This window comes from Silene latifolia, chromosome 7 (genome assembly GCF_048544455.1).
Source record: "Silene latifolia isolate original U9 population chromosome 7, ASM4854445v1, whole genome shotgun sequence".
In the NCBI taxonomy this organism is placed as follows: Eukaryota; Viridiplantae; Streptophyta; class Magnoliopsida; order Caryophyllales; family Caryophyllaceae; genus Silene; species Silene latifolia.
Window position 1 is genome coordinate 126,152,387 of NC_133532.1, and position 12,622 is coordinate 126,165,008.

Here is a 12,622-nt window from a genome sequence, read left to right on the forward strand (position 1 = left end):
GCCGAGTCATTCTGAGCGAGGCCGACGCGGTGATGTCCATATGGGCCCTGACACTGATGTATGTCTCGGACCGGAGGGAAGCGCATAAGCTCGTCTCCAAGGACGAGAAGGACGAGGTGGTCAACGTCCAGATATCCGCCAGAGGATGCAACTTGCAATCCCTCAAAGCGGCAAAGAAGTCAGAGAGGGGGAAAAGCCCATCCTTACAACAGGAGGGCGACCTCATGGATGCAACTGACGGCTAACTAGGAAGGTGTGCCTTTAATAAGCCGTTAGAACGCTGAGGATCTCAGAGAGTACCTTGTAAAGTGCCGGAGGTGCCCAAGACAACTGTGGGTACCCCGACACATGTTCATATCTAATGAGGAATCGTCCAAGTTCTCCATCAAAGTGTTCATTTCCCAAATAGTCACTATCAGAAACAGGTACCGGCTCACACTGTCATACCGACAAGAGCGGCAGTCATCATCAAGAAGCAGGCGCCGTCGCAGTCACCCCAAGTAGTAGACGCTACGGCAGTCACCCCAAGAGGTAGACGCCGCAGCAGTCACTCCAAGTGGTAGACGCCACGGCAGTCATCATCAAGAAGCAGGCGCCGTCGCAGTCACCCCAGGAGGTAGGCGCCACGGCAGCCACTACCAACATAGCTGATACTCGCAAAAGCAATCAACATTCCTTAGGAACGTTAAACAGTTGAGATACGCACTCTAGACTGCCTCGGCCAGGCCGAGGCGAAAACAAAAGAGGCGCTCAATTAATAACGTGAGAAGACAACCCAGACGAAGACGAGAAAAGACCTCGGCCAAGCCAGAGGCAAAGTGAAAACGTTTACAGTTAAGACGCTCAACTACTAGCGCAAGAAGACAACTCAGAAAAATGGGGTAAAGACCTCGGCCAAGCCGGAGGCAAAAGAAGCGAGCTCTTATTAAAAATGTTCAACAAATTACAAGAAATGCAGACGACGGCCGTCCCCATAAGGATAAGCCAAAAGACAACCTACCAAAGTTGTAAAAATTCAAGGAAAAGAAAGGCAAAAGGTTACAGATATCATCTAAGCGCCAAAAGATGGCAGGGAGGAAAGGCTTAATAATTGGCCCCCGAACAGCTAAAGCTATCCGAGGCGCCGGGAGAGCCTGGTGACAACCGCCCGTCTCCCTATGCCTGTTGCTGCTCGCCGTCAGCAGCGTTAGCAGCATCGTCCTTAATAGGAGACCCAGAAGCTGTCTCAGCAGTCTCAGCTTCAGCTTCCGCAGCCTCAGCTGCCTTCATCCTCTCGGCTTCCTCTTTGGCTGCCCTAGCCTCCTCAGCAAGGGCCGCCTTCTCCGCGGCCGCCTCCGCCTCCCTCTTCACCCTTGCTTTCTCCTTGGCCTTTTCCTTCGCCTCTTCCTCTTTAGCTTCGAGCTTGTCATCAAACAGCTCGTCAAATCTGTCCCAAGGAAAGGAGCCATCGAGAGGGAAGAGCTCCTCAATCACTTCCCTGGCAGCTCCTTCGGCCAGGTCCCGATATTGGGCGCACATGTTAGGGAGAAGAACGGTTTGGAGTTTCTCAATGTCCTCCTCCCTTTGGGCAATGATAGCTTCCTTGTCCCGGACCACCTTCCCCTGGGTCTGGAACAGGTCCCTAAATTCGTTCCTCTGTGTAAGATAAAGGTCGGCGCGCTTCTGAACAAAGTCACGCATCTCCCGCAGCTTGGCAGCTTCAGCCGCCGCAGCCTCAGCCTTGGCTCTCTCAGCAAGGACTTCCTTTTCAGCGTCCTCCCTAAGTTTTCTCTCAGCACGGACTGTCTCTTCAGCCTCCGCCTTGGCCCTCTTAGCCTCCTTGTTCGCCGCATCAAGTTCCAGCCTTAGCCGCTCGAGCTGTGGGGCGGCCTCAGCCATGGTCTTCTCTTGCTCCATAATGTGGGAGCCGGCCACGAGTCCACTTCGCCAGCCTCTTGGATATTTTGGCACCCTCGGCCACAAGCTCGGCGGGGGAAATCTTCTGAGGTAGGGGAGCGACGGTGACATTTCTATCACCCGCCTTCTCAGGCTGCTTCTCCAATTGCCGCACGGTGAGAACGGCGGCTGCCGACGGTTGATCTACAAAAAGTCAATTAAAACATCCGTGTCAGTATACATGGACATATCGGATATCCACTCATCAGGAACGCCCAATGAGCCGGCTGAGTTTGAGCCATAGGATAAATCAGTACCAGGCTTGGACTTCTTTGTCGGAGGGCCCATTTCCTTGCCGCCCTCGGTAGCAGCAGCGGCAACAGCAGCAGCAGCAGCAGGGGTGGACCTTTTCCTCTTAAGGACGAGGGGAGATCCCTCCGCATCAGAGTCCTCCCCGTTGGTGATGTCAACGATCTCCACCGGCAACTTCTGGACTGAAGGGATGGGAGGTGGAACGGATGTCGACGCCGTCGCCGCCGAAGGCTTTGTTTTCCGCGTTCGACGCGGCATGTTACTAGCAATCCTCGCCTGGGCCGCCTCCACATTCAGGCCTTTAAGCTGCTGATCCATCAGGTCATTCGGCGACGTCCCGCGATCACGGGCCAAAGGCCTTAGGGTGCAAATCAGCAACGGTCTTGTCCTTGTGCGGCCCCATCCTCTTAAGAATATCCTCGGACAGGTCCGCGCCAAAATGATCTGCAAAAGAAGCAAAGCAAGAGTTAGGCAAGGAATGAACCAAAATTCAAAACAGACAGAAACATTGAGAGCAGTCATGGGCCTCACACCGACCCCACTCACCCTATGCCAGGGCCGGTATGAGGCCGACATGGCAGAGCAGCTCATCCTGAAGGATGATCTGCGTCGGGGGGATCCATCTTTTCGACACCCCGCTCTTGTCCGTCTCAAAGAGCCTCATCGTGACCTCTCATCCTCATTAAGAGGGACCTTGTCGGCGTCCATCTTAAGTTTTTTTCGGGTAACCCATCTGTCATGCTCCGCCTTAGTCTCGCACCGCAAATTAACTTGGTCTTTGGAAGGACCAGGGCGGCGGATAGTCATCCAAGCACCTCAACGTACACCCACCGATCTTTCCAATCCTTGCAGGAGGAAAGCTTATCAACGGAGATGTACCCCGGCTCCACTTGCACGCTATACCACCCCACCTTACCGGAAACGATCGCCGAAGGTGGTGAAGCCGACGGAATAAATTAACCGTTGGGACCTCCCCCTTAAAGAGACAGAGCCAGACAAAGCCGACTATGGTCCTAACAGCCAACGGGTGAAGCTGGGCCACAGCGACGTTCATGGCCCTAATGATGGCCATAACGTAATCATTCAGCGGAAACCGGAGCCCGTACTCCAGGTGCCGCATATATACGCCGGTGCAACCCGGTGGAGGGCAACAGATGGCCTGACCCCTCTCAGGGATAACAATTTTGTATCCCCGGCCAAAGTAGAAATGGCCCTCGAAAAATGTCTCGCCGGAACAACGGGCGAACTTATGGGTCCAAGTACGGTCAGGGCCGACCTTACAAGGCTCGCCGTGATCCATGACGTACTGCCTCCCCTCATTAGGATGAGCCCTTTCAGCATCATCACCGAAATCGTCTCCGTCGTCATCAACATCATCATCATCCCCCCATTCCTCCAAAATTTGAGGATCAACTTCAGGAGAAGGAGACCTCGGACCCCCGGACCTTAGTGGGACGGCGGCCAGTGCCTCCCCTTCATCCAGATGCGACGGGGAACCCCCCTGCGCAGGGTTACTAGGTCCGGCCTCAGTAGAAGACATGATAACAATAGTGATTCAACAAAATAAGAGATCGAGAAAAGTTTGTTTGTTTACCTTGAAGAAAAAACACTAGCCAAAGTTAGAACACTGAAGATTAGAAGAGAGAAAAACCCTTGGAAATTTGGAGGAAAGAAAATTTTAAGAGAGCGAAATTGGTGCCCAATTTCAAAAACTAACTGCCCTATTTATAGGAAAAAGCCCATGAAGAAGGACCAATCAAGGCACAGCCCATGAAACGTCAGCCAATCAGCAATCAGACACGTGTCGGACATGCAACCGCGGAATGTCAATCGTTGCAACAGTTGAATGTCAATCAATGCAACAGTGACCAAACGTCTTCAACACACCCCTTCATATCTCTCTGCCTGTTCATCTTCCTCAACAAATTCCTAAGTATCCGTTTCTCCGCCGGCCACATGATCAACCAAGCCAGAAAGCACCGGCCAGGGGGCAATCAGAAACAACCGGCACTCTCCACCCTGGTCTCAGCCAGCGTCATTGCCTTTTCCACATCGGATGTCTATTACACAACCATGTGGAGGGGGGATATGGTACGGCCTAAGCAGAGCCACGCCGAGGTAGAAGAAGCCGGGGCAGAAAAATTTTGATGATCGCAGAATATACGCTCAACATACATCGGAGCCCATACCACGGCATAGACTACGCTGGGGGCAAATTGATGGGGCATATTCTGCACCCGCTGACCAAGTCAACACATTGAGCAAGGTCAAAGATATCCACAGCAAGTCAACGGCTTAGACAGCCTAACCGACGAGGCTTGTCGGCCTGTCAGATGGGTCCCGGCCGGGGCAACCAGCCAGCCGGGGCACACATCCGCGAACTCATATCCAAGACCCCTCGGCGGTGAGCCAACAGGGCCTGTCGGCCTGCCACGGGTCCCTCGGCCGAGGGTAGATCAGTCTTTCCACCTGCTAGCCACTTGGCCACTTGGCCACTACGTGACAAAAGGTGAAAGTCTATAAATACTCCTCTACTCTCATTGAGTAAAGGATCCACAATTTAACCTAAGAATCACTATTCATCTGGTAATATCTTCCTTATCTCTCTACAATACGCACTTTGCTAAGTAACAACAACTTACCTCTCTAAGTTACTGACTTGAGCGTCGGAGTGAGTTCGCTCGGCCCAAAGCCGAGCCCTCAGTTTGTTCATCGTTTCAGGAGACCGCAAGGAGGAAAAAAATAACTGCTCTGGAATTACACCCGGAACAATAACAAATCTCTTCTATAAATATTAGGGCTTTGGCAATCAGTTGACCATCGATTAGAAGAGTAAAAAAAGCTTCATTGTTTTAGAAATTCATTTCAATCGTGCAGAAGCTTTAAAAAGTCTTTGTAGTTTAGCAAAGTTTGTTTGGGAAATTTCAATTGTTTTTCTTTTGCAAAAACTACACTGGCCGTGTCTCTTAAATCGTCTTCAAGTACTTAAAGGCTTTATACTCATTAAGACTTTTTTGTTCTCCATCGTTCCAATTGTTGAACCTTATAAGGAGACAATTTGTGTTGTAATTTTCAATTTGTGAGAGAGTATTTTATTGGGGTACGGGGTTGTAGTCGAGTCGCACGATCGAGGTTGATTGTGGGGGTTTTCTTTGTAATCGGGTTTGGTTATAAAGAAAATATTAATAAGAGAGAGGGTGGACGTAGACCTTTAGAGAGTAGGTCGAACCACGTTAAAAATCTTGTGTCTCGTGCCTTTTCTCTTTATTTGTTTTATTTCTCGTTCTTTCTTATAGATCTTATTTCACGCATACGAACAGAACAGTACAGCACAATTCGTATTGTTTGAACAGTCACCGAGACTGTTCAATTCGCCTGTGTACTGTTTCAGTATCGAACGAGAACTATCCTTTCGCTTTAAAGTTTAATTTTTTAAAAGGGTACTTAATTCACCCCCTCCCCCTCTTAAGTACCGGATCGATAAACTCAACAGTATTGTTTCTATTAAAAGGCATGGAAACTATGGAACGAGGAGCGATCCTTTGATTTAATAGACCCTGTATTGTTGAACAACTGTTCAAGAAACGACGTGACGCGATATATTCAGATTGGATTGCTATGTCTCCAAGCAAATGCGGTACAAAGACCCACCATGGCATCAACCGTTTTCATGCTAAATGGTTCTGTGGATCTTCCGGTGCCATCTGCACCGGCAATGTCCTTCCCTCAATTCAACATGCCAATCTCTTACATCAGTGGCGGGCAACAGAGTAGCGGGCAACAAAGTGATGTTGAACAGTATTCCACCATGTCAGACACCCAAGACTTTTACCCGAAACCAAGATGATTGAATTCCTACATAATTTTACCACCTAAAAACTCTTGCGTCTTTTTCAATTCATGTTCCTCTTGAAACGAACTTTTAATCGTCTTTCTTTGGGTTCTCCCCATTGTACGTTGAATCGTGTGATTTACAATTATACGGAATTAAATTCGATGAATTTGTACTTAATTAACGTTGCTTTGCTTCCAAAATAAATAAAGATGTCATATGTGAGTGTTCCACCTTAACAGAAAAAAGAGAAAATTCTACACTACTCCGTACAAAACAAGGAATTACTCGTCTTATGCCTAATTGGTTTAAGGATGCATGGTACCGGAGTATGTACCTCGCTGCGCTAATTACTGAATTGAAGTGGACTCTTTCTACTTCCGATGGACACCTATCAAAGCCATACATGTGTGTAATATGGTATTAGAGCTGGATAGTTGTGTGTCGTGGGTGAGATCGATCTCACATGTGAGGGGAAGACGGAGTGTGACAATAATAACCAATTTAAAATTACAAAATAGAATGAGTGAAACAGGATGTCCTCAAAATATCAGATTACCTTCAATCCTTCGATGCAAATTATTCATTCGAAAATTTAACTAAAATTTCATTATTATTTTTCATTGCTCGGTGGGGCGACTAACTGTGCTCGGACTAAAGTGTGTATTCTAACGCAAAAGGAAGCCAAGATTATGGCACGAAAGCATCGCTCTCTCTATTTCGAGAAGCTCTTATAGACGACATGCATGATAAATCGTTGTTGGCGCACCCTTGGGTTTAAAAATGGCAAACGAAACCGGCTGCATCTTTTCATAGTTGATCGTTGACGTCAAACGTCTTTCTATCGACCTTGATTGATAGACTTGATAACATACTCATCATCGGAATTCGGAACAACAAGGCATTTTCATGAAGTGCAGCCAAACGTATTGAGGTCTCATCGTCGATTTGTGTTTCATGTCAAAATGATCTCCGTATCAAAAGTGCTTCAACGTCGATTTTTCCTTCACGATTCCTTTTATAAAACTACATACAAAATACGATTTTCCTAAGTACTCTACACACAATTCACTGAACAGCCGGACCGAGTGTTCTATTGACAATTACTACTGATAATTTGTCTTTAAGATCAACAAGCAACGGAATTTGTAAAAAAAAAAAAAAAAAAAATGCCATTAAAGTGTATGGTAATTGAAAGGGGCATGGTTTGTGCAATAATCATCAAATCAATTTGTAAACAACATTGAAGAAAATTGATGTGACCAATAATTGGGCAAGTAAAACATCGTGCGTCCCTGTGCCTGATCTTAACTCTTAAGACTATTATTCTTCTGTGAAGATGCCAGAAGAGAATCACAAGTTGTATGCGACTACTCAAGTAGTCAACTAGTACCTTGTTTGGTTTAAGGAAGAAATTTAAGGCAAGTGGTTTTCTAATGGTGTTAGTGTACTAGGTGTATGTGTATTTGTTTAGGCCTTTGCATCTGTTTCATTTGAATGTTCAACTTTCATGACAGTTGGGCAGTGTGAAATAGAAATGTCTTTGTGTCTTTGTCACATGTAAACCCTAACTCGAGTACCCGCCGGCGGAGTTCGGGGCTATTCTTCGGGAGGATGCTTTGGGGATTTCTTCGTCGAGATTAGTTACTTAAATTTTTTTTTTTGGAGGGGGAGGGGGGTGTGTGTGTGTTAAATCGGGGTCTCCACCGTTGATGACAGCGTATAATTTTTTTTAATTAATAAGTAGGGATAAACCCAGAGACCTACAGCGAGTAGAGTCCCACACAGAGTTACACAGACACAACAAAAACACTACAAAGACGGAGAACAACAACACGTATTCAAACACCAAGACGAAAGGTCGTTCTTTGTGCTATCCTTTTCTCTTTCCAAGATCTCATTGCCTTCCAATTATTTAACCAATCTTCTAGGGCGTAGGGTAGATTTTCCTTCCATGATTTGCACCACAACCCAACTCTTAGAAACACTTTATCTAATATACACGGCCAGTTAGGTGTCCTGATGACATTGTATAATGCCCTTGCCGCGGGTGCTCTCCCGAAAAGGTAAACGGTTGGTCAAAGAGTTTACTCCATTCCCATGGGCAAGGATCGAACCCCTGACCTCGTGGTTAAGTTACTTAATTTGTAACGGGGTTAAACTCCCACAATAGGACCAAAACTCTAACGGTCATACTTAAACGATTACCTTCGCATGTTTTACGGTTTTGGTTTATCCGTAACTTTTTCTACTTGCTCGCTTTTACGTGACATTGTATCTCATCTGCTTAATCAACGCCGATGCCATACATCCGCCTATACGGAATCTGTCATATACACAAATTTGTGTTGTTGAGGTACGATAGTAATGTCTTTGAACGATTATAACAAGCGTGTTTTTATAAACATTCACATTTAATCCTATAGAACAATATAAATTTGACATTATAGCCATGGCACTAAACCTGGTCATACGGTACCACTTCCATTATAATACATTAGTACACACGATCAAAGTTTCCGATGAAGAAGTCTGACTGTGATGCTTAACTGAAAAATAAAGTATACAACTTGCACTATTCCACAATGTTGAGGTCTCTTCCCTACTTCATTCTATAAGTCCGCTGCAGAAGATGCAACACACAACTTCTCCTAGTAAATACTAGGCAGAAATAACATTGTCTGTGAGTGTTGCGAAAGAGATACACAAATTGGCATAATTTCCTTACAATGGGGAGAATGGTGCTTGTTTTTGTATTACTTTTGTTATGTCAAATTTCTTTTACAATTGCTGCAGATAAATTAAATTATAATTCGGTAGGTTCCTATTGTTCGGATCCAAGTGGGAATTACGCCGAAGGTAGTCTATTTGAAACGAACCTGAAACTTCTCCTCCGTGATCTCGCCTCCAAATCTTCATCTCTCAAGTTCTACAATTCCACAACCGGGGAGGCTTCCAACAAAGTGTATGCCTTGTTTCAGTGTCGAATTGACCTTAGTCTCGATGTTTGTAACGAATGTATTAAAAATGCTACAGACGCGATAATTATTAAGAAAGTGTGTCCTTTTAATAGTGAAGGGATTGAATGGTACTATGAGTGCATGTTACGGTTTGCTAACCGTAACATATTCTCTTTGCCCGATTATAGAGGGGCTGGTATGAAAGTATGGGACCTAAGTGATGTAGAAAACTATGATAAATTTAGTCCAATATTTGCGGAAGCAATGAACGAAGTCATCAAGAATGCTTCGTTAGCCTCACCTCATTTCGCTTTTGGCGAAACAAATTTATTTTTGGTCGATAAGTTGTATACCTTTGCACAGTGCACCCCTGATATTAATGCTTCTAGTTGTAAAAGTTGTCTCGAATATGCCTTAACTACGATGAATCCTAAATGTTGTAATGCAAGTAAAGCGGTTACGTGTTTACTGCCCAGTTGTTATCTGATGTACGATACAATTCGTCCAATTATCAGTGAAAGTTATAATCCAGCACCAGACATCGTCCAAGGTGAGTTATATCGTTATTTTTTGTGCATTTGACACAACTCATAATTAGCGAAATAACTCTTAACTTCATCATCTTATTCAGGTTCGGGAACAAGTAAGAAAACATCGTCGAAGACAACAATATTTGCAGTGATAGCTGCTTCTGCTTCTGTTGCCGTTGGATTGATAGTGTTATCGATTGTTTTGTGGATATGTTTACGTCGTAAGAAGACTACTAGAGAAGCGAGCAACGAGGTATCTCCAGTATCACCAGGACGGTTACATGACGGTAGTGGTAAGTCATCATTCATAAAGTACAATTCTTGAATTATTATTACAAATTTACAATTTACAACGTCGTAAGTCACGTCACCAGGGCTCTCGTAAATGACGAGATAAGAAGTCAGATGTAAACTAGCTTACCCACTTGTTAAGGACATGGAGGTTCGGTTTTTGGATGACCGAAATGAATATTGCACCAAAATTTGCAATCGAATAAAAAATATTCGTAAATGATGAAATATTTTAATTTTTTATAATTAATTGCCGTATATGAAAATAATCATGAGAACATCCTTGATCGAAATAAATTAGTACTCGGTAAGTTGATTGAGTTTCAACGATTAGCTAAGTTCTAACTACAACCTTTGCTATTGAATAGGACAACGCGATGTAGAGTATATCGGAAATCCAGAATTTGTGCAATATGATGTTGCCACCCTCAGAAATGCAACAAGAAACTTCTCAGCTGAGAACGAATTAGGTGAAGGAGGCTTCGGTACTGTATACAAGGTAGCCTTTGCGCTCTACGCTACATTAATCTTAAATTCAATTATCAATTAGATTTAATAATACTTCAAAATAAATAATAGGGAACACTTGAGAATGGAGAGCAAATAGCTATAAAGAGGCTCTCCGGCACCTCCGGACAAGGTAACAAGGAATTCATGGCCGAGGCTGGCCTTTTGGCCAAGCTTCAACACCGAAATCTTGTCAAGCTTGTTGGATTCTGCTCTGAGGGAGAGGAGAAAATACTCGTCTATGAGTACTTGTCGAATTCAAGCTTGGATGGCTTTTTGTTTGGTAAATGTTTTTTGTTTTCACACATTCTTCTTATATTAGCAATATCAACGGGCTTATTAGCAACGTATGCTGAACTTTATTACATTTGTTCGACCTAATACTGATGAATTAATTCGAAATGTAAATAATTGAACGTTTTGGATGTAGTAAATTCATATTTGTTCGATGGAGACGAGATATGATTTCGGGTCTCATGTTTGAAATTAAGATCTGCCCGGCCTCTAAACAAAATTTATGAATAATCATAATAGATACCGGCAGTCCAATATTTATAGGTTGGATTCGGATTAGGAAATTTTGGATCATACAAATTATATTGAACATACTATCTAGGTTAGATGTCATGAAAATGAATTGAGTATCATTTGATCAGGAATTAACCTATTGCTATCCCAAACCTATATATACAAAAACAAGGCAAATATTAGCGATTTTGAATTTAAAAAGTAATAATGTCGAATATTCATTGTAGACTGGATACAATATCAAACATTGAAACATAATCGATGTGTCGAAGATGTAGCAATTAAGTATAATATGCGATCATGTTAGTTTTGAAAAATATACGCGTATATCAGTATATGATGTGATTATATTACATACTTGTTATCATTGAACTAGCTTATTGATTTGAAAGTGTTTGTTCTCATCTAACTTCTCTTCTTGGTACTCAAGATCCAATAAAGCGGCTTCTTTTAGATTGGGCAACAAGGTACAAAATTATAATGGGGATTGCGAGAGGTCTTCAGTATCTCCATGAAGATTCTCGACTCACCATTATACATCGTGACCTAAAACCGGCCAATATATTATTGGATAAGGAAATGAATCCTAAGATAGCTGACTTTGGCTTGGCGAAGCTCTTTGATGGTGCACAAAAATTTGGGAAGACTGTCCGTATTGCCGGAACATTGTAAGTCTAACCTTCATTACTTCATTTGATGCTTAATAATTTATAAAATCATTTATTCTTCCTCATTGTCTATAACTTCACATATTAATTTAAATATATACGATAGTATCAAAATTCATCTCGTACTTTATTTTGATGACATAATATATATGACTTACAAAATTGTATGCAGAGGATACATGGCACCCGAGTACATGATGACAGGGGAATTTTCAGACAAATCTGATGTCTATAGTTTTGGAATTATAGTTTTGGAGATTGTGAATGGTGAGAACAACATAAAACTTCACGAATCAAAACAAAAGGGAGATCTTCCAGTTCATGTAAGTTCTAATAATGCCCATGCCAAAGAAAATGTCTTAGAATATGTGTTAGTGACAATTTTGGTTCAACTGATAGGCATGGAGACAATGGAATGAAGGGCGTTCCTCTGATCAAGCAGACCCAGCAATCAAAAACAATTCTTCGAGCAATGACGTGATGCGATGTTTTCAGATTGGATTGCTGTGTGTGCAAGCAGATGCAGAGGAAAGACCCACCATGGCATTAGTGGTGTCCATGCTAACTAGCTCCGTCGATCTTCCATTGCCATCCGCACCCGCAATGTCCATCCCTCAATTCAACATGCGAATCGCTTACAGTGGCGAGCAACAAAGTGATACTGATAACTTTTCCACCATGTCTATCACCCAAGCCTCGCAAACAAAACCAAGATGATTGGTAGCTTGCATTGTTTTGCATGATTGTCACTTTTGTTAACACACCTACAAACGTTTGTCTTCTTGAAATCTTGTTCAGCTTAAACTGAGTTTCGATTGTGTTTGGTTTGGTTTATGAACCCATTCTACCTTTAATTGTGTGATTTTGTAATTACACGGAATTAAGTTCGATGAATTTGTATTTTATTTATATTTTTTTTGCTTGGAAAGAACCCTGAAACTCACTCAATCATACGATCCAATAGTCCATTTATAGTCCATTTATAGTCCATATATAAACCCAGCCACGGGCCAGCTCGAGATAGGGCGGGGTCCTCGGGACAGACCCTGAACCGACTCGTTTGATATGCCGGGATGCATGGACCGGGTCGTGATGGCTCAGACTTTGCTTTAACCCGAC

General features: G+C 43.6%; 1 protein-coding gene across 1 annotated transcript; it reads left to right on the forward strand.

Moving 5' to 3' along the window:
• The first annotated feature begins 8,748 nt into the window (after window positions 1–8,748).
• Window positions 8,749–12,220, forward strand: LOC141590762 (cysteine-rich receptor-like protein kinase 19). The gene is made up of 7 exons (XM_074411323.1): window positions 8,749–9,529; window positions 9,611–9,802; window positions 10,169–10,299; window positions 10,380–10,590; window positions 11,266–11,503; window positions 11,676–11,826; window positions 11,903–12,220. Exons 1-7 carry the CDS (start codon window positions 8,749–8,751, stop codon window positions 12,218–12,220), a joined length of 2,022 nt encoding a protein of 673 aa, XP_074267424.1.
• Window positions 12,221–12,622: the final 402 nt, after the last annotated feature.